This window comes from Tursiops truncatus, chromosome 4 (assembly GCF_011762595.2).
Source record: "Tursiops truncatus isolate mTurTru1 chromosome 4, mTurTru1.mat.Y, whole genome shotgun sequence".
In the NCBI taxonomy this organism is placed as follows: Eukaryota; Metazoa; Chordata; class Mammalia; order Artiodactyla; family Delphinidae; genus Tursiops; species Tursiops truncatus.
This window is the reverse complement of record NC_047037.1, coordinates 24,450,992-24,477,868: the sequence shown is the minus strand read 5'-3', so window position 1 is coordinate 24,477,868 and position 26,877 is coordinate 24,450,992. Positions and strand designations below refer to the sequence as shown.

Here is a 26,877-nt window from a genome sequence, read left to right as displayed (position 1 = left end):
TCTGACAACAGGGATCTGTCTCATGCCATTTCACTGGAACCATACCTTCTACCCCTTTAATTCCCCAATAACAATTTCAGAGCTCAGTTGCTTTGAGAAGACTGTATTTATTAGGACCATTCCCATGTTAGTGTTCTGGTCGGATCAAAGCTGTGCCTGCCAGCTTTCTTCTAAGATGAAGAAAGTTCATTTTAGATCCTGTGGTAGGCTGAATAATAGCCCTCCAGAGATGTCCACACCCTGATCCCTGGAAACTCCAGATACGTTAATTTACATGGCAAAGGGGCTTTGTGGACGTGATTAAGTTAAGGTTTTTGAGATGGGAAATTATCCTGGATTGCTGTGGAGGACCCAGTGTAATCATGAAGGACCTTAAAAGAGGGAGGTGGCAGACTTGGAGAGAAGATTATAAGTTTGAAACAGAGGTCAGAGAAGAGAGAGGATGCTATGCTATGGGCTTTGAGGACGGAGAAGGGGCCACAAGCCAGGGAGTGTAGGTGAACTCTAGAGGCTGGAAAAGGTAAGGAAATGGATTCTCCTCTAGAGCCTCCAAAATGAACACAGGCCTGCTGGCACATTTTACACTTCTGACCTACAGAACTATAAGATAATACATTTGTGTTGCTATAAGCTGCTAACTTTGAGGTAATTGCTCTGGCAGCAACAGGAAGTTAATAGAGATTTCTACCCGTCCTCCCTCTAATCTGCTCACCCCACTGCCCATTCTCCCTGGTGCACAGAGCAGGACATTTCTACTCTGTTCCCTTACTTTCCCAAGTTATGGATGTGTCTTGGGGTTTCTTAACACAAGCCTGTAATAGTGTTTCTGTCATAGGGTTGTCTGACCATTGGCAGTCTTTGGCATATCCTCAGGGTCCCCAAGTTATCTATGAGAATTAAAAATTCTGTATTTTCAGTTCCATGCTTGGCTAAATAATTAATATATAATTAATATATATTAATTAATAATTCAACTTACAACCCTAAAGTCACCCTCATCCTCGTAAGAACACTAAAAGCATTCTCATCGAAGTCAGGAACAAGACAGGGATATCCATTAGTACCATTCTTACTTATTGTTATGCTGGATGCATGGCTAATGTTATTACACAAAAGATAGAAAAAAAAAAGTGGGACGAGAGGAGGTAAACTTATAGTTATTTGCCAATGAAATGAAAGTCCAAAAGAAAATGTGAAAAACTATACAAACAATAAAAGAATTCAGCAAAGTGGTAGGTACAACATTCATGCATAGTAATCAACATATAAAATTACCTAGGACACATATAAATAATGGAAAAACATCCTATTTGCAGTAACAAAAAATTAAAAAAACTAAGAATTAGGGTAACAAGAAATGTGCAAAGTCAATACAAAGGAAACAGAACAAAACTTAGAAAAGAAGAAAAGTATGCCATGTTCCTTAAGAGAAAGACTTACCATGATAGCACTGTGAAAAGAGAGTCTTATGTGCTTAAGACCACTACAGCTGGGCTTCTGTTGTTGGCAACCAAATGAAATTGATCAGAGAAAAAGTCTTGTTTTATTTTCTCTCCATAACTTCATTCTCCACCTAGCCTTCATATTACCTGGTGGTCCAAGCCGAGCCCACCTTTGGACTGCCAGGCCATGCAAGTGAGTTCTCCCTAGGAGATGTTGCCCTCTGCTCGTTGTTGTGACTTGCGCTGAGCACCTTCAGTCCTCCTTTGTCACACACACATACACACACACACAAACTTAGAAACACCCATTTCCACAATACCCTATCTGGACCATCCTAGGTTTTACTATATTGTTGATACAATAATTGCTACACAGTAAGGGGAATCTCCCCAGGATCAAAGCTAAAATAGCAATTTTTATTATCTTCAACATGTTACCAGACCATTCTTGGGCTATATGCTTTCTGACGCTGTTTTGTTTTTTGGTTTTTTTTTGCGGTACCCAGGCCTCTCACCATTGTGGCCTTTCCCGTTGCGGAGCACAGGCTCCGGACGCGCAGGCCCAGCGGCCGTGGCTCACGGGCCCAGCCGCTCCGCGGCATGTGGGATCCTCCTGGACCGGGGCACGAACCCGCATCCCCTGCATCGGCAGGCGGACTCTCAACCACTGCGCCACCAGGGAAGCCCCTGACACTGTTTTTTATATACTTCTTACCTCCCTACATCCTGGGCATTGTAGTTAAAAAAAATTCCACTGCTAATTACTATTGTCAAAGGAATTCTATATATCATCAATAAGTACATTTTTTTTGCTGGGGGGGAGAAAAGGGAGAAGCTGTTATTGACACTGAAATTTTACTTGTCAGGGTAGCATTGTGGGGTGGGGCAGGCCATCAGGTTAATCAGAAAGAATCTTCCAGTCCACACAGACCACACCCTCCTTGGAGGCTGTTACCTATCCCTAGAAGCGGCTAGGATCTCTCAGCAGATAAGCTAAGTTGGATTTTTAGCTCTCCCTTCCTCCCTTTTATCTTCTTTCTGCAGAACCTGGCACATGCTAGAAATTCAGAACTGCCAAATGAACAAATGGATGGGATTGTCCTTTCACCAACCTATATCCTGAAGCCTAAAGAGCAGGGAGAGCTGCTTAAACATTCTCTAGAGAGTGCCACCAACTAGGAGCAGTTCATTGGCACAATAGAGGAGACGTTAGCCTGAGGGCAATCATTTTTAAAGTCTCTACCTTTCACTGCGTGTACTGTGAAATGCTGCTATTGTTTCAGCCTCTCCACTCCATCTTTCCCTCCCCCCCCTTATTTTAAAAGAAATTAAAACATTTTGGGAGGCCCTTAAAAGTAAATGGGCCCTAGACACTGCGTCCTCTGTGCCTAACAGGTAAGTCTGTTCTTGGTGCCGGGGGACTGATTGTTAAATATTTTGATCGTTACCCCTGCTGAGACTTACATTGTACATGAGAAGTAGATAACTCATAGGCCTACAAGCAGGCCTGTGTGGGGCACTCGTCCACCGTGTGTGGCGAAGCCCTGGACCCCTCTTCCCAAGAGCTCCCTGTGGCTCACCTCCACCGGATTGTTCCCAGACTTGCCCATTTTTCAAGAAAAACTGGAAATCCTGAGTAGAAAAAAGTCAAGTCTCCCAATTAAAAAATGATCAAAATTCAAAGAAAAAACCCTCCCTGCTTGAGCCAAACAAAACACCTCTGCGGACTGCATCTGGCACTACTTTGTAATCTCAGTCAAATGTAGCTTTGGGGAGAACCCTTGCAAACAGATGACAGGTGTAGGACTAGAGAACCAACACGCCAGGAAGAGAAGAATGGTATGGGTTCAGTGTGATTGTAAAAAAGTAATACTAATTGCAGTAAATTGTATGATTTTCTTACTCTTCATGTGTAGTCACTTGGCAATAATAATTGTGAATCTAATTAAAAATTTCAGGTTCTGTAAACTTCCAATCATATTCATATTCATGCCCTTTCATCCTCCTTGATTTGTGGCTTGAGTAACAGGGCCACAACTTAACATGTACCTATTGAGGAGAACTCTGCTCTCAATCGTGATTGTGAGTTTTTAAGAGTGTACTTAATTAGGCCTTAATAAAAGCCTATGTACCATTTCTAGTCAGGCCATATTTGTTTGACTTCCTTTGGGGCTTTACTGTATGAAAAAGAAGAGAGAGAAGAAGTCTATGTTCCTTTATGTTCAAGTCTTTAGGCATAAACATTTAATAAAAATGATTTTTACGTGAAGTAGGACTTTAGGGATCTAAATGAAAAGTATGTATATATTCACTTTACAGTGACAAAGTCAGCCTGCAGCATTGCCAGAACATGACTTGGCACGGCCAAGCCCACAATTCTCCCTTCATCTCAGCTGATGATTTCATTTTCTAATCCTAGATTGTAAACAGACAATGAAGATCTGGTGCGATGAGCATCTTGAGCGCGAAACAGGTTCCTATGGTAACAGAAGCAGTCTCTTTCTTAGGCTTGGTAGGGGAGGGAGGTCTGTAAGTCTTCCTGGAGGAAGGGATATCTTCAATAAGAGTATAAAAAGAAATCGATTAGCCTTCAATTAGCAGTCAGGACAAGGGTAGGGGGGAGAAGCCCAGAAGTGAAAAAAGCTGGGCTCGAAAATAAATTCAGCAGGACTGGAGATTCTAAAGCATCATTCCATTTCAAGTATAGCACTTGTTACTTTCTGGCCATTCCTTGTTTGCTTATTTGTTTACTGTCTGTTCTTCTACCCCCATCCCCTCACACAGAACAGGAGCCCTACCTGGCCTGCTGATTCCTCAGCCTGGCACATATGACTGTCAGTCTTTCCATGTGTCAGATCCAGCTTCCCTCACCACCACGCCAACCTCCCCTCCCTCTCCCTCCTAACACCATCCAACAGACAAAATTCTACTTCCTCAGAGTTGGCTCAAATGCATCCTTCTCTGTGAAACCTCCCCCCAACTCTTTGCTCAACCCCTACCTTTAGAATTAATTCTTTCAGGGTTCCCACAGCTAATGACCCTTCCTTGCAGCATAAATTGAATTCTACAGCGTTAGTTAGTTTGCTGTTCCCTTCTCTCCCCTATTCCTCATTAAATCTTTTTTTTTGTTCCTCATTAAATCTTAAATCATATGAAGATAATGTGTTTTAGGCATCTCTGTAAGCCTCTCAACATTTCGTGCAGGCTTTTACACACAAAACGGGCTCAAAAATATTTTGAATAAATGAATTCAGGAGAAGGTCATGAACCCTTCTTCCTCCCTTCCCCCAGTGATCAGAGCAATCTTTTAAAACTTAAAATCTGACCACATCACAGCCCTACTTAACTGTGTTGAGGGCCGCTCTTCATCCTTGGAATAGAATTCTAATTCCCTAAGCACACTGGTTACCTCAGGGTCCTGTGTGAGCTTGCTCTCAACCACTTCTCCAGCCACGTCGATTCCCAAAACCTGGTCTAATAAAACGGGACTGCTTAACGTGACTGGGCTGTCCTGATTCATGCCACCAGGCTTTTATTTCAACGACTCCCTCTGCTTGGAAAGCCCTTTCCATTTTCCTTGCCTGGTTTGGCTCAGGAATGACCTCAAGCAAGCTTTCCTTCTTTGACTATAGATCCTATTAAGAATTTAAAAAACCAAAACCCAAAAAGCTAAGTACAGAAAGCTTTATGGCGCTCCCCTCCATTTATGTGATTAAAAATGAAAAAACCGTAAAATGTAATTCTTAAATGACACACAACTTACATGGATGCTAGATTTAGAATACCATCTGTTTATGATTTTTCTTTTATTCACCCTCTCTCTGCATGTAGCCGTTTTGACCCAGAGTCTATCCGATAACCCCACTGCCGGAACCTCAGGTTGGGTCAAAAGCTTCCCTCCTCCGCTTCCGGACACCACTCTATTTTAAATTAACTTGAACAGACTGCAAGTTTGCCCTTCCCACTAGGGTGTGAGCGACAGAGGTGGCGCGAACACCATCTCTGTCCACGGAGCGCCGGACCCCGGTCGGCTCCAGATTTATTTTCTGAGTTGAAGTAAAGGCTCCTCCCCAGCTGACGACGCACTTCTTCTTTAAGAAGACTTTCCCTCCTCGCCCAGCAAGTGCAACTGGCTCGCACCTACCAACGGTTGGTGCTGGAAAAAGAGTGAACTATCGACCGGCCCTGAAAGCCAGGACGAGAAGATTCTCTAAATTCTCGGGCCCAATAACGCGACACGCCACAGAGACGCCCCCAAATATTCAGCGGAATGGGCGGGCCCGGGAAATGACCAGCACCGAAGTCACGTGGCGAAGCTCCTCTTGAATTTCGCCAAGTCGGCAGTCGACTATTCGGGCTTGCACGCGCCTCAGGCGGGCTCCGCTGAGATCGAGTCTTTCGGCGCTCGACTCGCCCGCGCTGCTGCCGCTGCTGAAGGAGGGGCAAAGCTGAAGATGGCGGACAAAACGCCAGGCGGCTCTCAGAAGGCCAGTTCAAAGGTAATTTCTTAGAGGACTTAGTAAGTCAGTGAGTGTATCACTGTCGTCTGGGGACTACAGACGCTTCTGGCCAGAGGGAGGAGATTGGGGTGGGGGTCCGCGTTCTGGTCGCGGTGGTAGGCCGGGCGCAGACGCACCGTGGTGCGCAGGTTGAGAGGCCTGGTATCTCCCCTTAGTCCCAGCCTGGATTCGGCTCGAGACTGGCGGGCCCAGGGCGGGTGGCGTGAGTAGTTCGGCTCCCGCTTAGAACTGGAGTGAAATCAGTGATTTAGACTGAGGTCTGAAGTCGGGAAAACGCGCCCCTGTATTTCAGCTTACTGAGCTCTGAGGCCGCGGGACAGAGCCTGGGAGAGGCGGGAATCGCTTCCCGGTGCTTAAGTGTCTGCCTCTGTTTCCTCGGCTCTTTGGGTTTGGTTCTCGCACGCTTTCGGCCTCGCTCAATTTCCTTCACGTCCTCCAGGGAATAAATAATCTTTAGGGCCGCAAATTGTGAGGGGAGGACCAATAGTGGAAGGAAGCGGGGTGGGAAGTGCAGTTCTCCTTTGCGGTGATGCCTCGCCAAGGTTAATGCTACGCTCTACACGTGGTCTTAGCTCACATAAGAGGAAGTGTAAAATGAGCCCTTCTTTGGAGGGTTCGTTTTCGAGGACTCGGGGTCTTCCGCTTCTTCTGAAAGGAAAACTTTCATAGACTTGGAAGCCACCTAAGATTAGTACATTGCTTTTGAGTTTACAGGGAACCGTGTGCACGTATTGTGAAACCACTGAGCTGTAGAAGTCGTTTAGCGTTAGTTAGGTTGTGATTAGCATCAGGTCCTAAATTGCCGTCCTGGACGGGTCACTTAATCGTTTTTTGCTTTGAGTTTTTCACCTCCAACACGATATTAAAAGTAATAGTGCCCGAAGTAGTTGTTAAGCTTTTTGATGCTGATGCAAGAAGTGTAATACTTAAAGGTTCTAAGGGCTTACGTCTTAAAGAGTGTGTGTGATAGTAAGTAGGTTATGAGGAAGTTACGTTTACGGTAGAGGGGTCTAGTCTTGTGTGTACAGTTTGTTCTGGGAAACGTAAGCTATTATACACCTGCTTTCTCAGTTTCTATTAAATCATAGTCTTTATGCCATTTGGTGAATGATGTTTATAATTAGTTCGTAATTAGTAATGGATTTACCAGAAATCTTTTAGTTATGTAGAAACTGTGGTAGAGGGCCAGTCTTGGCTGCTTTACAACCTGCGTTCACTCCTTGTTTGTTTCTCCCCTCCCCAGTACATTTCTCCTTGGTGAGGAGGGGCTCACCAGGTTGGGTACATGACTGCCCGCTTCCTCAGCGGACTCTGACAAAAACAGCCCTGCTTACTATTAGGGAACTGTTACTAAAGCTAGTGCATCCATAAAATTCACGCACAAGCCTCACTATTTTTGTTTCTACTCAAAGTAGTATTTTAAGTGTCTTCTGTTTGAGGCTTTGGCTTACGTTGGAAACATATTAATGTATATATATGTTCAGGCCTCCTTCTCTAGTAGTACTTCTCACGGTTGTGACTGTGTGCCTGTTCCCTGTAAGTAAATTGTTGGATCTTCCAGTAATCTTTTTAGTTTATATTGCTTTAGATTATAATCAGTTGGTGCTGTTAAGAGATTTCCTACCGATGTCTGTAAAATATCTCAGGAGGGTGCGTGATGTAGTAGAGAGATTATGGATTTTGATAACAAACAAAAGGTATTTGGATTCAAATCCTGACTTGGTAATAAATTATATTTGCGATATCAAGGCAAATTGCTTAAACTTTTCAGTCTCAATTTCCTTGTTTGTAATATGGACATAATCCCTTTTCTGCAGGGTTGATGTAAGGGTTAAATGAGTGAATATCTATAAAGTACATAAAAAAACTTAGTTCCTTTCCTCTCCCCTTTGTTCTTAGAGGAAGTAAAAAGTACTTACTTTTCAAAATGTCAGGCTAAATTCTAATCCTGAGATTTAGAATCTGTTATCAGTTATCATAATGACTGCTCAGATTACTACTTTCTATTTCTAACACAAGTCCAGAATTTATTGGAGAGAGTATAAGATCATTTTGGTTAATATGACAGTGTTTGGAATTTCTAGCCTTTGATCTCTGTTTTGATTTCTTCCTCTGGGGAGTGCAGATGAGTGACATATTCTACCATACAGATGGAGTAAAATATTCTTTAGTTTCATGTTCATTCTTACTCTTTGGTAGTTAAATTCCCATTGCTATGGGTAGGGATGCTTGTTAATCGTATTTCTAGACCCTGAGGAAAATGTTAATTTTTAAATGTACAAGAGGATGTAATGTACAGCATGGTGACTATAGTTAATAATACTGTATTGCATATTTGAAAGCTAAGAAGAGAGTAGATCTTAAAAGTTCTCATCACAAGAAGAAAAAACTCCGTAACTATGTTTGATGATGGCTATTAACTAGACTTATTGTGATGAAATTTCTGCAGTGTATACAAATACTGAATCATTATGTTGTATACCCAAAACTAATAGTGTTGTATGTCATTTATACCTCAGTAAAAAAAAGTGGAGCTAATTGAGGTAATTTAAGGTATTGAGGTAATTTAACAAATAAAATGTATAATAGGGTTTTTGCTATTGACAATGGCAAAATTATTTGATGTGTCTTAATTACAAAATGAAGAGATTAAATTAGATAACCTCTACAGTTTCTTTTAGCTTTAAAAATTACATTTTAAGTTTGTATAGTCAAATGATTTAACGTTTATGTGTAGTTGTCCCTGATGAAGAGACCCTTTATTTTCTGTGTAATTTTGCTGTACTTTTTATTTTAAAGCCTGACAAATATAGAAATTCAGTAAATGTTTTAGGAATTAGCTAAAAATTTCCTGTGCATTTATTCTTGTATCACCAGACTAAAATGATGCTTTGGGGGAGGGGGTACCATGTTGTAGCTTTGATTTTGGGAGGAGAGGCAAAGAGCCTATGATTGTTTGCTTAGAAAAATGTTAAATTTAATATATAAATATACAATATATAAACTTTATATAATTTAAAATGTTATTATATAATTTAAAATGTTAAATTTAATATATAAATATATAATATATAAACTTTATATAATTTATAAAAATTAATTTATTTTGATCGTAAGAGTTGTTTGCTCAGCACAATGAGGATATGAAGAATGTGGTATTCTCGTTGCCTCTGCAGCTCCTGTGCTGGTAGTACTACTAATATAATGGAATTGTGTGCCCTGTTATTTCACTCTGTGACAGTGCTTATTTTTTGCCATAGTGTCAAAAATTGGGTTAGAGAGGTAAATGAGCTAAGTAGGAAATACTGCTGGCTTCCTTGGACACCCAGTGCTAAATTGGTGTGGGAACTATTTTAATTGACTGCTGATTAACAAAAGTATTTCAGTTGTACGAAATATGTATTGTTATAATGAGTATCCATTCAAGACATCATCCTTAGGTATATATTACTGCTTGTGTACATTTTTTTGGTGGTACCTGAAGGTATGTAAGAATTAAATATGATCAAAAACTCCAAACAAAACACAAACCTTGAAAAATTAGGCTTCTTGTTCTCCAGTTTTAGTTTAAACTGAATCTTTATTATGATATGGATGTAAGATAAGATAACAGTCTTATCTTAAAATATAAGGTGGTTAGTTTTCTGGGTGGAAGGCTGTGTTTTGGGGTGGAGAGAGGCATTAGGAACTTTTATTTTCTTGATTGGTGTCTTTTAGAAATTCGAGTATTTGTAGCACTGGTGCTCGAATATGACTATTAATATGGTTTTAAAATTTTTCTCTCTTATTGGATTGAATTATTTGTTTTCTGAAAGTCTAGCTTTTTTTTTTTTTTTTTTTTATTATCGGTACGCGGGCCTCTCACTGTTGTGGCCTCTCCCGTTGCGGAGCACAGGCTCCGGACTCGCAGGCTCAGCGGCCATGGCTCAGGGGCCCAGTTGCTCCGCGGTATGTGGGATCATGTGGGATCCTCCCAGACCGGGGCACGAACCCGTGTCCCCTGCATCGGCAGGCGGACTCTCAACCACTGCGCCACCAGGGAAGCCCTGAAAGTCTAGTTTTTATTCTCTTCTAGTTTTTATTCTCTTCTAGTTTTTATTCCTGCAGATTTTTTTTTCCTAGAAAGTATAATAAATTGACAAAAAATACTCATTTGCCAGTAAGGCAAATGAGAGGAGGGCTCATTTGGTATGCAAGTTGAAGACTCATGCCTCTCTATCACTTTTTACAAAGAACATCATTTTTGAAAAACAAAAAACAAAAAAGAGCCCAAAACTTCCTACAGGATATTAAACTCAAAAATATTAATATTACAAATAATTTGCCTCTTGTACTGTTAAGTAGCTTTAACAGTTTATTGCAGATTGGCCACATGCTAGATATTTTGCTGAAATAATTTTTTTTAAAAGCAAGATGCATTTGCCAATAGCAGTTGAGGCTATTTGGTACTGTTAGATGTCTCTTCCTTGAGCACTTAATTTTTTTCACCAGGCTTTCCTCATTTTAGATTACAGATCATTCAAAATGTACTTACAACTTTTCATGTGTTGGTAGTGTTTTGGATGTAATTTTAAGGATAATTTCAGGTTTATTATTTAACTCAATAGATTTGATGAATTTTTTTGAGAGGTAGACTTTGGTTTGTCTTGGAAAGTGGTATTCAGCTAGGTAGCTGTTACTTGTTGGTGAGTGGACAGCTTAGTATGTTGATAGTGAGAAGTGCAATTTTGTTGTGTAGGTACTTGTTCCAACTTGGTACATCAGCAAGTTTATTGAGGCTCCGTCACTTGCCAGATTTTGTTTGACTCTGAGGAAGAAAAAATTAAATAAGATGATAATCAGTTTTGGGGAACATGCTGTCTAGTGGAAAAAGAGTCAACACATGATAGTTCAAAGCAGAGCCATCAGAAGCGTCTAAAACTTTAGGGAAAGAAATGACAGCTGGTTGATTGGAGGGTGGGGTGGGGAGGCTTCAGGAATAGAGGAGTTTGAGTCTTTTGAACAATGAACAGAGTTTTGAAGGGTAGACATAGAGGTATAAAAAAGAGATGGGTGAGGTAAAGAAAATAAATCACTGGCAAATGGATTGATACATGTTCTGGTTTAGCCAATGTATATAGGACATTTGCATAGGGATAAAAGTTTCTGAGATGGAAGGATAAGTTTGAGCTAAATTGTGGCGGCTTTAAAACCTATGGAATAAAATTAAAGAGCCATGGAAGATTCAAGGCAGGAAAGTCCTTTAGGAAAGCTCTTCTGGAGACATAGTTTAGGAAGAATTTGGGATTGAGGAGGATTAGTTTGAAGATTTTTGTAGTGCTGCTGATAAATATTAAAGATTGCTTCAAAATCTCACCTCAGATACTCTTTGGGAAGCTTTTCTGACATCGTCCCCACTCCCACTAAGATTTGCTTGCCCTCTGTGCTCTGGTGGTATAGCCACACTGTTTTACTTGTCTCTCTTATTTATTAGCTCCTAAGAACATTTATATCTGATGTAAGGCACAGTACCGGTAAGTGGTTGCCCAGTAAATGGGTTGAATAAAGGGAAGATCTGAACCACAATAGTGTCTTTAGTAAAAAGGGTCCCCAGAGAAGAGTTTCAGTAGGGGTGGGGTGAACAGAATTTGACTCAGTTGGTTATGGGGGAGAGGGAAGTAGTCAAGGATGACCTTGGTATAATGCTGCTGGCTAACACTCATTGAGCACTTTTATGTACCAAACACTGTTCTTAGTGCTTCACCTGTCTTTGTCCTTCACAACAATCCTATAAGGCAGGTGCTATTCAGCATTACAGGTGAAGGAACTAGGCCCAAGTTTACAAAGCTGGTAAGTGCTAAAAAACAGGAAGTCTGATTCCAGAGTCTGTGCTCTTAACATTTTACTACTTCTGTATTATGACTGATTGAAAGTTACCATTCGGTGTTAGAAGTAAGAAGGTCAACAGGAGAAGCTAGTTTGGGAGGAAACTATATTTTATATATATAGGATGTGAGGAACTTGCAGATATTCAGGTGAAGATGTCCAGGAAGTTGTTTAAGAACAGATTGGAACCCAAGAGAGGCACCAAGGTTGAAGATAAGGAATTGGGAGTCATCTCAGCACAATAAAAGTGTTGATATGCTTCCTATGGGAGTGATTATTAAACTTGTGGAAATGTAAGTTGATGCTTTAGAGGATGTGAGGAGGAAGGAGGCAGATGGGAATGGAGAGCGGACTAGGCAGAGTGGAGGTGTTGGAGGAATGTTGCTGTGGTTAGCTTGCTAATTTGAAAACTCAGGTGTGGCGGTTTTTCAATTGAAGTAAAGTAGGAGCAGCTGGAAAAAAAATTTTATGGTATCCTTTAGTTGGCTTCACCTCTATCTCCTCAGCAGCCATCAGTATGATCCTTTTTTTTTCCCTTGCTGTCCTTCCCCACATCTGTACTATATCTGCTTTCTCAAACTTGAGATAAGTTTTTCTTGTGTCTGCTTCTTTATTGCCTCAAGTCTCCCTTATTTTGCCTTTTCATTTCTTGCTTTTGGGTCTTTTCATTTGGATGAGGGATTGTGCTGTGGACTTCAGAAGATCTTTAAGCATCACTAATTTACTGTTCTTCAGTAAAAACATAAAACCCAAACCCAAGACAAATAACATAGTGCAGTTCCAGGTTAAGTAGAGGGAGAGACTCTTAAGAAGTAGTGTTACGTTTACTGATTACCTGGACCATTAGCTTTAAAAGTTGGTTATTCCTTTAAAATTTTTATTCACTACTATTTCCATCTCTTTAACTGTTTCCATCTCTTTAACTGTTCTCAAGCCTAAAATTTCATTCTGATGCTGTGTAGCGTATCAGTGGAAAATGTTTGGTTTGCACTAAATATGACCATCTTAGGTTAATTGAAATCAGCTGATGCATCGTCCTAAGCCATGCTGTTATTTTTAAATCCTAGAAATGATGATTTGGATGTGGTGGCATAGATGAAAGAAAGGCTAGCACTTTCTTATCTGCTCTTTAGTGCTTATTCTTCTGGGTGAACTTCAGAATTATTTTTGGCAATCCCCCTAGTCCCCTTGCAGAGACTTCCCTTTAGGATTTTGAGCTGTGGAATGAAATTGCATTAAATGCATAAATAAATTTAGGTGTAGTTGACTTTGTCTTAATAATGAGTTTTCCCATCTAGGAATGTGATGAATCTTTTCAAAAGTTGACTTGAATAACAACCCTTTTGTGAAGTTTGTATTTTCTTCGCACAGGTGGTACATATTTCTTTAGTTGGTTTCTAGTTTTATGTTTTTTCTCACTATTACGATTACCCTGTTATTTTTGTTACCTAGCAGGTTAACACTGGTATATTAGAAGGCAATTGAATTTTTTTTCCTCCTCAATTCACTCAGTCTCTTGACGGAACTTTTTCTTTCTTTTTTTTTTTGCGGTACGCGGCCCTCTCACTGTTGTGGCTTCTCCCGTTGCGGAGCACAGGCTCCGGACGCGCAGGCTCAGCGGCCATTGCCTACGGGCCCAGCTGCTCCGGGGCATGTGGGATCTTCCCGGAACGGGACACGAACCCCGTGTCCCCTGCACCGGCAGGAGGACTCTCAAGCACTGCGCCACCAGGGAAGCCCCCTTTTTATCTTTTTTAAGAGGAGTTATTTATTGTCTTGTATTTTTTAAGTGTCTGCAAATGGGTGCATTTCAAACTGATTCAAAGTAGGTTTCACAGGGTTAAATTTAAATATAAAAAAATTTCTTTCATGATGCCTTGCCTTTTAGGAAAGGTTAGCAGGGAGAAGAAAGTGAAATAGGAGGGACACAGTAAAAGTTGGGACAGAAAAAAGATGGGTAGTCGATGGCTGGTGGCTCAGTGCTTGGTTGTCTTGGGCTGATTTTGCCTAGGGTCCAGTATGGAGTTCAGAGGAATAAATTGATTCAGTATGAAAATCCGGTCAGCTGTTCTTAGCCTTATGTTTCAACAAGATAAGTAAAGCAGTACTGTGTGGACCCATGGGAATCTTATTGGCTTTTTTCTACATCATACAAATCTTCAATTTTTTCTTAAAAATGAATATATTGTCTTGTGCATTACATTTGAAATCTAGAACTGGGAGCTAGGATCGATGAGGTACTTGTGATCTCAAGAGTCTTGATTTCACTTTTAATACTTAAATATATATATAAAATAAGTAAAATCTCACTACCCAATACCTTGAAAAATAAAAACAGCTCAGTGCCAGAGTTAAATTCTGGGCCTCCAATTAAAATTTCAGAAAGATACCACATATTATTTATTTAGTTAATAGTGTTATAGCTTGGCTTCTTCATCCTTAGCTGCATAGTGAAAAATCAAATAAATTATTATATGTCATATGTAATCTGAAATTTAGATCAATTAAAACAAAATCAGGTGAAACTTTAACACTTGACCTTATTGGAAAGTGCCATTATTTGAAGACTGAACTTGACTGACACATTTATTTTGGATCACAATTTTTTTTTGTAAGTCAGAGATTGCCTTTGTTTGGTTTTATTAGCTGAGAAGAAATTGCTACAAGTTTGGAAAGATTGTGTAACACAAGAAATACTTGTTTTGTTAGCATAATACATTTTCTGATTATTTAAATGTTGGCTTTTATTTTTAATGCTTGCAGACCAGATCATCAGATGTTCATTCATCTGGATCTTCAGATGCCCATGTGAGTATAAAAGGCAATCGTTGCCTTTTTTCCTTAAAATTTAATTTCTTATTGTATATATCCCTACTTGATATGTCCCTTATGATTTTACTTGATAAATAAATATGATTGCGTTGTATGTGCATATTTTCTTTAACCTTTTTTGCTAGATGTTCTGTGTTTTTTTTGTGTTCTGTTATTTACGTAAGTTGGCCCCTCAAACCATGTTAGAAACCAAGTGTGTATATTTCCCTCTTTTACTGTGCTTGTAAAATTTTGTACATACATAGGTGTGTGTGCTTATACATTTTTTTTAACAAGTTTTGCGTTATACACATTTCTTTTCACAGTGCACAGTATACCTATTGCAAATCCCTGCAAGTCAACAGATACAGCTCTAATCTAGTCTTTCTAATGGTATCTTAATGTTCCACGGGGGAGGTGCAATTATTTATTAAGCTATTTCTCTGTTGATGGGCATAGACGATTTGTTTCAAGCTTTTTGACATTTTGAATAATACTGCGATAAACTTTCCTTTACATGTGTTATTATAGCAGTGCTAAAAGTGTGGTCTTCAGACCCGTGGGGTTGCTGAGAATTTTTCAGGGTGGCTGAATTCAGAACTATTTTGTAATAACACTAAGACATCATTTGCCATCACTGTGTTGACATTTGCACTAATGGTGCAAAAACAATTGATGGGTAAATTGTTGGCACCTTAGCATGAATCAAGGCAATGTCGCCAAAATGTGCTAGTAGTCATTGTGTTCTTCCCCTCCAGACACAGTAAAAATATGCTAGTTTCACTTAAGAATGTTCTTGATGAAGCAGTAAAAATTATTAATATTAAATCTTGTCCTTGTGTATGAGTGTTTTTAACGTTCTGAGTGATGAAATGGGAGACACATATAAGGCACTTCTGCTTGCCAAAGTGTGGTGTTTGTCTTGAGGAAAAGTATACTACTTGTGGGATTGTTTAAGTTGTGGAATAAAACTGGCTCCTTCTTTCATGGAATACCATTTTTACTTGAAGGTACAACTGGCAGACAAACTGTGGTTAGTCAGACTTGGGTGTTTGGCAGATATTTTCTTGAAAATGAAGGAAACTAACCTGTTCTTTTAAGGAAAACAACTATTTGTTAGTGATATAAAATTTGATCTTTCAAGTGCAAGTTAGAATTATTGAAAACTTCCTGTACTTAAGAACTTTTCTGATGAAATCAGAGGTATTAAGGGATAATTAGTGAAATATTTTGATAGTGTAAAATGAAGTTTGTCAATATTTGGACATTTGGGTTGATTCTAGTTTCAGTACTACATATATGATTTTTAAAAACTCGTTTTCCTTTTCTCGAAGATGGATGCATCTGGACCCTCAGATAGTGATATGCCAAGTCGGACACGACCTAAGAGCCCAAGAAAGCATAATTATAGGAATGAAAGTACCCGTGAAAACGTTTGTGACTCTCCTCATCAGAATCTCTCAAGAGTAAGTATTGATAAAGATAAGAAAGGATAGATAATGATTTTGATCTGCCCTTGATTGAATTTGGTAGTTGAATATCTTGGTTTTGTGCTTGTTGTTTCATCTTGTACTATTTGAAAATAGCATTCATTATTCTATTTGGGTTAACAAGAAATTCAAACTCATCTAAGGAAATGTTTTTTAGCTCATATGTAAGATATGTTTCATTTAAAAATTTTATTTTTATTTTAAAAAACCAAGGAGTGTTTTGAATGTAAAATGGTTAATAGATTTATTGTTCTCCCCTTATGCCAAACATTTACTGAACCAAGTGCCAGAGGCCAGTCACTGGAAATACACAGGTGATTAAAACACATTTCTTGTTCTCAGCTTACACATAGTCCCAGCCTGGGAAGCTAACAGGAGCAGGTGCTGTTCACTCTAGTCACTCTAGTCTGCTGCAAGCACCCAGAGAAGGAGCATCTTCACTGCCTGTATCTGCAAAGTACTCTCGTGTTCTTTTAGTCTTTTTTTAAATTTCAAATAATGTTTTCTTGTCGTGGTTAAATTTGGAAAATATAATAAGGAGGACAGTCATTACCAGCCAGTATTGATATTGATAACACTTTATTTTTCTTGTTTAATTTTTTTTTTTTTTTTTTTGCGGTATGCGGGCCTCTCACTGTTGTGGCCTCTCCTGTTGCGGAGCACAGGCTCCGGACGCGCAGGCTCAGCGGCCATGGCTCACGGGCCCAGCCGCTCCGCGGCATGTGGGATCTTCCGGGACCGGGGCACGAACCCGTGTCCCCTGCATCGGCAGGCGGACTCTCAACCACTGCGCCACCAGGGAAGCCCCTTGTTTAATATTTTTAAGCATAAGTATATTTTTACTTTGCTGAGGTCCATTTTACAGGAACACATTTTAAAAGATTCTTCAGGTCTAATTTTTTTTGATTTTAGGAAAAACTCTATAAACAAACTTTAATGGGTGATTATATTTTTTGAGTAAGTATTCCATAATTTTCTTAACCATTTCTCTCTTAGGTGTCTAAGTTTGGCTCTTAGGATATAAATAAAATTGAGGACAAAAATTTTGCTTTGTAAAATTATGTTTCTTATTGAATTTGTATGTAATTTTACCATTTGTTTAAACTTCAGCAGTTGAAATCAAAGGTGCTGAATGATGGCAGAACATTTTCCTTTCTATTTTGGGAAAAAATTTACTTTGAGTGTGTTTGTGAAACCCAGTATTGACTTTTGAGTTATGAACTGCTTTGTTTTTTTTAAAGGGATTTTAATGTAACCTTGAAGTAGTTTGCAGCAATATTACTTTTCCATTTTGTATCTTGCCAAGGGCAAGCCTGTTTAATAACCAAGGGATTGATAGTTTAATTTCATAATTGGTTAACTTCTCATTTTGGTAGGTGAGAGAGAAACCTTCAGATTTCAACTGCAGATTAATATTTTACGCTGTATTTTTGAATTTTATTTAATTTATTGTTTTATACAGCAGGTTCTTATTAGTTATCCATTTTATACATATTAGTGTATATATGTCAATCCCAAACTCCCAATTCATCACACCACCACCACCCATCACCGCTTTCCACCCTTGGTGTCCATACGTTTGTTCTCTACATCTGTGTTTCAATTTCTGCCCTGCAAACCAGTTCACCTGCACCATTTTTCTAGGTTCCACATATACGTGTTAATATATGATATTTGTTTTTCTCTTTCTGACTTACTTCACTCTGTATGACAGTCTCTAGATCCATCCACATCTCTATGAATGACCCAGTTTTGTTCCATTTTATGGCTGAGTAATATTCCATTGTATGTATGTACCATGTCTTCTTTATCCATTCGTCTGTCGGCGGGCATTTAAGTTGCTTCCGTAACCTGGCTATTGTAAATAGTGCTGCAGTGAACATTGGGGTGCATGTGTGTTTTTGAATTATGGTTTTCTCTGGGTATATGCCCAGTAGTGGGATTGCTGGGTCATATGGTAATTCTGTTTTTAGTTTTTTAAGGAACCTCCATACTGTTCTCCATAGTGGCTATATCAATTTACATTCCCACCAACAGTGCAAGAGGGTTCCCTTTTCTCCACACCCTCTCCAGCATTTGTTGTTTGTAGATTTTCTGATGATACCCATTCTAACTGGTGTGAGGTGATACCTCATTGTAGTTTTGTTTTGCATTTCTCTAGTAATTAGTAATGTTGAGCAGCTTTTCATGTGCTTCTTGGCCATCTGTATGTCTTCTTTGGAGAAATGTCTATTTAGGTCTTCTGTCCATTTTTTGATTGGGTTGTTTGTTTTTTTTAATACTGAGCTGCATGAGCTGTTTATATATTTTGGAGATTAATCCTATGTCCATTGATTTGTTTGCAAATATTTTCTCCCATTCTGAGGGTTGTCTCTTCGTCTTGTTTGTAGTTTCCTTTGCTTTGCAAAAGTTTGTAGTTTCCTTGCTTTAAGGTTCATTAGGTCCCATTTGTTTACTTTTGTTTTTATTTCCATTACTCTAGGAGGTGGATCAAAAAAGATCTTGCTGTGATTTATGTCAGTGTTCTTCCTATGTTTTCCTTTAAGAGCTTTATGGTGTCTGGTCTTATATTTAGGTCTGTAATCCATTTTGAGTTTATTTTTGTTCATGGTGTTAGGGAGTATTCTAATTTCATTCTTTTACATGTAGCTGTCCAGTTTTCCCAGCACCATTTATTAAAGAGACTGTCTTTTCTCCATTGTATATTGTTGCCTCCTTTGTCATAGATTAGTTGACCACAGGTGCTTGGGTTTATCTCTGGGTTTTCTATCCTGTTCCATTGATCTATGTTTCTGTTTTTGTGCCCGTACCATACTGTCTTGATTACTGTAGCTTTGTAGTACAGTCTGAAGTCAGGGAGTCTGATTCCTCCAGTTTCGTTTTTTTCCCCTCAAGACTGCTTGGGCTGTTCGGGGCCTTTTGTGTCTCCATACAAATTTTAAGATTTTTTTTTCTAGTTCTGTAAAAAATGCCATTGGTAATTTGATAGGGATTGCATTGAAGCTATAGATTGCTTTGGGTAGTATAGTCATTTTCACAATATTGATTCTTCCAATACAAGAACATGGTATAGCTCTCCATCTGTTTGTATCATCTTTAATTTCTTTCATCAGTGTCTTATAGTTTTCTGCATACAGGTCTTTTGTCTCCCTAAGTACGTTTATTCTTAGGTATTTTATTCTTTTTGTTGCAGTGGTAAATGGGAGTGTTTCCTTAATTTCTCTTTCAGATTTTTCATCATTAGTGTATAGGAATGCAAGAGATATCTGTGCATTAGTTTTGTATCCTGCAACTTTACCAGATTCATTGCTTAGCTCTAGTAGTTTTCTGGTGGCATCTTTAGGATTCTTTATGTATAGTATCATGTCATCTGCAAACAGTGACAGTTTTACTTCTTCTTTTCCAATTTGTATTCCTTTTATTTCTTTTTCTTCTCTGATTGCTGTGGCTAGGACTTTTAAAACTATGTTGAATAATAGTGGTGAGAGTGGACATTCTTGTCTTGTTCCTGATCTTAGAGGAAATGCTTTCAGTTTTTCACCATTGAGAATGATGTTTGCTGTGGGTTTGTCATATATGGGCTTTATTATGTTGAGGTAGGTTCCCTCTATGCCCACTCTCTGGATAGTTTTTATCATAAATGGGTGTTGAATTTTGACGAAAGCTTTCTCTGCATCTATTGAGATGATCATATGGTTTTTCTTCTTCAGTTTGTTAACATGGTGTATCACATTGATTGATTTGCGTATATTGAAGAATCCTCGCATCCCTAGGATAAATCCCACTTGACCGTGGTGTATGATCCTTTTAATGTGTTGTTGGATTCTGTTTGCTAATATTTTTTTGGAAGATTTTTGCATCTATGTTCATCAGTGATATTGGTCTGTAGTTTTCTTTTTTTGTAGCATCTTTGTCTGGTTTTGGTATCAGGGTGATGGTGGCCTCCTAGAATGAGTTTGGGAGTGTTCCTTCCTCTGCAATTTTTGGAAGAGTTTGAGAAGGATGGGTGTTAGCTCTTCTCTGAATGTTGGATAGAATTCACCTGTGGAACCATCTGGTCCTGGACTGTTGTTTGTTGGAAGATTTTTAATCACAGTTTCAATTTCATTACTTGTGATTGGTCTGTTCATGTTTCCTATTTCTTCCTGGTTCAATCTTGGAAGGTTATACCTTTTGAAAAATTTGTCCATTTCTTCCAAGTTGTCCATTTTATAGGCATAGAGTTGTTGTAGTAGTCTCTTAGGATGCTTAGTCTGTTGTAACTTCCCCTTTTTCATTTCTAATTTTATTGATTTGAGTCCTCTTGCTCTTTTTCTTGATGAGTCTGGCTAATGGTTTATCAATTTTATTTATCTTCTCAAAGAACCAGCTTTTAGTTTTATTGATCTTTGCTATTGTTTTCCTTGTTTCTATTTCATTTATTTCTGCTCTGATCTTTATGATTTCTTTCCTTCTGCTAACTTTGGGTTTTGTTTGTTCTTCTTTCTCTAGTTCCTTTAGGTGTAACGTTAGGTTGTTTATTTGACGTTTTTCTTGTTCTTGAGGTAGGCTTGAATTGCTATAAACTTCCCTCTTAGAACTGCTTTTGCTGCATCCCATAGGTTTTGGATCGAGGTTTTTGTTGTCATTTGTCTCTAGGTATTTTCTGTTTGGATGATCTGTCCAATAGTGTAAGTGAGGTGTTAAAGTCCCCCACTATTATTGTGTTACTCTCGATTTCCACTTTTATAGCTGTTAGCAGTTGCCTTATGTATTGAGATGCTCCTATGTTGGGTGCATATATATTTATAATTGTTATCTCTTCTTCTTGGATTGATCCCTTGATCCTTATGTAATGTCCTTCCTTGTCTCTTGTAAGATTCTTTATTTTAAAATCTATTTGGTCTGATATGAGTATTGCTACTCCAGCTTCCTTTTGATTTCCATTTGCATGGAATATCTTTTTCAGTCTGTATGTTGTCCCTAGGTATGAAGTGGGTCTCTTGTAGACAGCATATATATGTGTCTTGTTTTTGTATCCATTCAGCAAGCCTGTGTCTTTTCGTTGGAGCATTTAATCCATTCACGTTTAAGGTAATTATTGATATGTATGTTCTTATGACCATTTTTTTAATTGTTTCAGGTTTGTCTTTGTAGGTCCTTTTCTTCATTTGTGTTCCCCACTTAGAGAAGTTCCTTTAGCATTTGTTGTAGAGCTGGTTTGGTGGTGCTGAATTCTCTTAGCTTTTGCTTGTCTGTAAAGCTTTTGATTTCTCCGTCGAATCTGAATGAGATCCTTGCGGGGTAGAGTATTCTTGGCTGTAGGTTCTTCCCTTTCACCACTTTAAGTATATCATGCCACTGCCTTCTGGCTTGTAGAGTTTCTGCTGAGGAATCAGCTGTTAACCTTATGGGAGTTCCCTTGTATGTTATTTGTAATTTTTCCCTTGTTGCTTTCAATAATTTTTCTTTGTCTTTAATTTTTGCCAATTTGATTACTATGTGTCTTGGCCTCTTTCTCCTTGGGTTTATCCTTCCTGGGACTCTCTGCTCTTCTTGGACTTAGGTGGCTGTTTCCTTTCCCATGTTAGGGAAGTTTTCACCTATAATCTCTTCAGATATTTTCTGGGGTCCTTTCTCTCTCTCTTCTCCTTCTGGGACCTCTATAATCGAATGTTGTTGCATTTAATGTTGTCCCAGAGGTCTCTTAGGCTGTCTTCATTTCTTTTCATTCTTTTTTCTTTATTCTGTTCTGTGGCAGTGAATTCCACCATTCTGTCTTCCAGGTCACTTATCTGTTCTTCTGCCTCAGTTATTCTGCTATTGATTCCTTCTAGTGTATTTTTCATTTCAATTATTGTATTGTTCATCTCTGTTTGTTTGTTCGTTAATTCTTCTAGGTCTTTGTTAAACATTTCCTGCATCTTCTCGATCTTTGCCTCCGTTCTTTTCCCAAGGTCCTGGATCATCTTCACTATCATTATTCTGAATTCTTTTTCTGGAAGGTTGCCTATCTCCACTTCATTTAGTTGTTTTTCTGGGGTTTTATCTTGTTGCCTTCATCTGGTATATAGCCCTCTGCCTTTTCATCTTGTCTTTCTGTGAATGTGGTTTTTGTTCCACAGGCTGCAGGATTATAGTTGTTCTTGCTTCTGCTCTCTGCCCTCTGGTGGATGAGGCTATCTAAGAGGCTTGTGCAAGTTTCCTGATGAGAGGGACTGATGGTGGGTAGAGGTGGGTGTGCTCTGGTGGGCAGAGCTCAGTAAAACTTTGATCCTCTTGTCTGTTGATGGGTGGGGCTGAATTCCCTCCCTGTTGGCTTTTTGGCCTGAGGCGACCCAAAACTGGAGCCTACTGGGCTCTTTGGTGGGGCTAATGGTGGACCCTGGGAAGTCTTACACCAAAGAGTACTTCCTAGAACTTCTGCTGCCAGTGTCCTTGTCCTCACGTGAGCCATAGCCACCCCCCGCCTCTACAGGAGACCCTCCAACACAAGCAGGTAGGTCTGGTTCAGTCTTCCTTGGGGTCACTGCTCCTTCCCCTGGGTCCCGATGCGCACACTACTTTGTGCGTGCCCTCCAAGGGTGGAGTCTCTGTTTCCCCAAGTCCTGTGGAAGTCCTGCAATCAAATCCCGCTAGCCTTCAAAGTCTGATTCTCTAGGAATTCCTCCTCCAGTTGCTGGACCCCCAGGTTGGGAAGCTTGACGTGGGGCTCAGAACTTTCACGCCAGTGGGTGGACTTCTGTGGTATAAGTGTTCTCCAGTTTGTGAGTCACCCACCCAGCAGTTATAGGATTTGATTTTATTGTGATTGTGCCCCTCCTACCATCTCAGTGTGGCTTCTCCTTTGTCTTTGGATGTGGGGTATCTTTATGGTGAGTTCCAGTGTCTTCCTGTTGATGATTGCTCAGCAGTTAGCCTTCTACTCCGCCATCTTGAAGCATTCTAGGCTGTATTTAATAAACATTCCTCTCTTTTAAAAGTTTATGACTCAAAATTATCATTCAAATAAATAACTGAACAATTAAAAGTCTACAATTTGTTCAAACCATATTTACAAGGAAATTGCTTCTAAGTTACATAAATGAAGAATTCATTAAAATACTATTTTCTCAAAAAAATAAAAATAAAAAAATTAAAAAAAATACTATTTTCTCATATTCAAAATTAATTGATGACTGTTTACTTGTGTGAAACCTAGAACACAGTATGTGATATTTTCCCAGCAATGAAAATGAAATTATTTTGTTCATAAACATCAGTTTTGTTGATGAAGAATTAGGTAATTTACTGAATTACAAAAGGAAGTGATGTGATTTTTGTGCCTGAATTGGGGGTTCTAGATGGTAATGATTCCTGCTACTGAACATAGATGCCTCTTTCTCCCTATTTGAATGTCTTTTTTCTATCACTGCTTCTTTTGCCCAGAAACATCGATACTTTCCTTCCTCAAGTGCTTTTATTCTTGCCGCCAAGTAGGTTGAATGAGTTCTAAGCCTTTGTGTCTCTCTTTGTGTTGTATTTTTACTTTATGTATTTAAAAATGGCTTTTGTAAGTTATTAGCCTTGAGGTTAATAACAAGTTAAATTGAGAATGTGTATGTAAAGGTATGCTTTTTATTTCTTTTCACAGCCTCTTCTAGAAAACAAACTTAAAGCATTCAGTATTGGAAAAATGAGTACAGCTAAGCGAACTTTAAGTAAGAAGGAGCAAGAAGAATTAAAGAAGAAGGTAATGCTTAAAATGTATTTTTAGTTATCTTTATAAGTGTGTCTACGGAGGCGTTAAGTGTATGGACAGTAGAGAAATGTTTTTCAGAGATTCTTGTCCTCCAGGGTATTCTCAGCTCCCACCCCAAGTTAAGTCTATAACACAAGATATATTCGGAGAAGTCCAGCTTTATCCCTGTCCCCTCCACCATTTCCTCTCTTCTGTGTAAGTAAGAGTTTTGATTGTTTTCTGGTCTATTCTTTTTGTATAAGCAAGTTTGTATAAATGTATGTTGTGCCTGCTCTTTCTTAGATGAACAATAGCTTGCTATATTCAGTACACTTTTCTCCACCTTGCTTTTTTCACTTAACATTATGTCTCAGAGATTACTGGAAGTATATTGAAATATTGCTTGTTCTTTTTATATAGCTCTATAGATATGCCATAGTTTATTCACTGAAATCCTACATTCACTACAGTGCCTATTGAGGGCATTTGTGTTTTGGTCTTTGGCTGTTTCCGGTAGTGCACTTAGGGATAGTGTTAGGCATATGGGTTTATTCCTAGTGTATCTTTAGGGTATATTTCTATAAGTGAAATTACTGGGTTGAATGGTAAATGCATAGCTGTAATTCTGCTAGATAGTGTTAAATTGGTCTCTCGTATATATGGGCAGGTCCATTTTGCATCCTTATAAGCAGTGTTTGAGAGGTTGGTTCCCCATAGCCTTGCCATTATTTTTGAAGGACTTTTGCCAATCTGCTAAGTGAAAAATTGTATCTTGGTGCAGTTTTAAATTTGCATTTCTTTTATAAGTAAGGTTGAACAACTTTTCTTGTGTTTGATTTTGTGAACTGTCTGCTCATATCTAAACCAATATTTCTCTAAGTTAGTAGGATATCTCTGTTTTTAGAAACTCCTGTATTAAGTATATTGTAACACTTGTCTATGACATAAGGTACAGTGTTCTTATTCAGTTTGTTGATTGCCTTTTTATCTTGCTTCTGGTGTTTTTTTTCCATGCAGAAACTATTTTTTGTTATATGGTCAGATTTATTACCAGTCTTAGGATTTTTCAGTTTACTTTTTTTTTTTTTTTTCGGTATGTGGGCCTCTCACTGTTGTGGCCTCTCCCGTTGCGGAGCACAGGCTCCGGACGCGCAGGCTCAGCAACCATGGCTCTGCGGCACGTGGGATCTTCCCAGACCGGGGCACGAACCCGTGTCCCCTGCATCGGCAGGTGGACTCTCAACCACTGCGCCACCAGGGAAGCCCCTAGTTTACATTTTTTTACTCCAACCTTTTAAAGGAATTTCCTCATGTTTTTCCCAATACTTACATTAAAAAAAAATTAAATGTGATTCATTTGCAATTCTCCTGGTATGTGATGTGAAGAATTGGTTCATTTTTATCTTTTTTTCAAATAACTATCAAATTATCCCACCATCATTCATTGAGAAGTCCCTCTATTCTCCACTGTTTTGAGAGGCCCCTTTTATTGAATACTAAATTTCCACGTGCTATTGGATTTATTTCTATATTTTCTGTTGGCCTTCCTATTCATGCATGTTTTGAGGACATTTAGAATAATTATAATTGTAATTATAATTACATATAATTATAATTTTGAGGTTTTTTTTCTCTAATGCCAACTGTCTGGAGATATTGCTTCTTCAGACTTCTAATACTCATGTCTTCAGTGGTTTGTGAAGGAAATGTTTATATTCAGAGTTAAATTTTTGTGCCTTAGAAATGTCATAAACGTTAATAGCATAATATATTTTGTGTAGTCTGTTGTCATACAGTTGGACCCTTGAATTATCTCTGAACAGATTTACTTAGTGGGTCCTTTTCTTGTTCCACAAATTACCTGTAGAGGAGCAAAGCCCCTCTTAATTCCAGTGTTAATTAGTATGTTAAATATCTACTAAGTATTAGATATTACTGCCTGTTAAGGTTGCTTAATAACCTGCTTTCCCCATTGGAGGGAGAGGTTTTGTTTACATTATTCTTGGATGAGTTTCACCGTATGTACAGTAATTTTTATATCCAGTGATGTTAATATTTTCGTGTGTATTTAGGAGGATGAAAAGGCGGCTGCTGAAATTTATGAGGAATTTCTTGCTGCCTTTGAAGGAAGTGATGGTAATAAAGTGAAAACGTTTGTGCGCGGAGGTGTTGTTAATGCAGCTAAAGGTTAGTGTGAATATTATAGTCCTTGAGCAAACCCAAAAAGTCTTGGTTGAATTGCTTTTGAGTTTCATGTTTCCTTTCTATCAGCACCCTCTAGTGGTGATAATGATTAGTAAAATTAATGGCCAAATGTGGATTAATGACAAATTGGAGCCAGATAAGTTTAAAAAATGTTTTAGTACCTTTCAGGTTTCAAGATGGCAGAGAACTTTGCAAACATTTTCAAGTATTTTATAGTTTTACTGTATATTCCTAGGAGTGGAGTTGCTACTCATATGGTAACTATTTGTTTAACCTTTTGAGAAACTGCTGTACTGTTTTCCAAAGTAGCTGTACCATTTTACAGGTTTTATAGTTTTACTATAAAATGATTAAATTAGTAGTTCTGAGAGTAAGGCAGTAATATTTGAATTAAATTTCATATTTTGTCACTAGTGATATATCTTAATACTAAAAGCATTTTACTAAGTTGTGTTTATTTTTAATAAAAATAGTAAACAAAATCCACCTAATGTGAAATTAGTTTTGAAACTTAGTATCTTAAATTTCAGAAGAACATGAAACAGATGAAAAAAGAGGTAAAATCTATAAGCCATCTTCAAGATTTGCAGATCAAAAAAATCCTCCAAATCAGTCATCCAATGAAAGACCACCATCTCTTCTTGTGATAGAAACCAAAAAACCTGTAAGTCATACTTAAATAAGTGACCATTTATGTTCAGAGATGACACTGCCAATAATGTTTTCTGTACTTCCACTGTAAGCAGGACTTTGGTTTCTCGTTTCTAATTATTTTGGTAGTAGATGTTGAGTTTTGATGCTTAACCTTCCTAGGTGAGAGACAATAAATTAGGACACATAGATGA

The 26,877-nt window shown here is 38.6% G+C and overlaps 1 protein-coding gene across 3 annotated transcripts in view; it reads left to right on the top strand.

Moving 5' to 3' along the window:
- Positions 1-5,677: 5,677 nt before the first annotated feature.
- The window catches only part of U2SURP (U2 snRNP associated SURP domain containing), a 55,923-nt gene continuing 34,723 nt past the window's right edge, over positions 5,678-26,877 (top strand). For 2 of the 3 annotated variants that reach the window (XM_019934308.3, XM_019934309.3), the window contains exons 1-6: positions 5,832-5,941; positions 14,591-14,635; positions 15,973-16,104; positions 23,741-23,839; positions 25,900-26,014; positions 26,563-26,696. In XM_019934308.3, coding sequence (XP_019789867.1) covers positions 5,897-5,941; positions 14,591-14,635; positions 15,973-16,104; positions 23,741-23,839; positions 25,900-26,014; positions 26,563-26,696 — 570 coding nt within the window. In that variant the 5' untranslated portion in view covers positions 5,832-5,896. Of the gene's footprint in view, positions 5,942-14,590; positions 14,636-15,972; positions 16,105-23,740; positions 23,840-25,899; positions 26,015-26,562; positions 26,697-26,877 lie in introns of all 3 variants that reach the window. The other variant, XM_019934310.3, reaches the window with a different exon arrangement.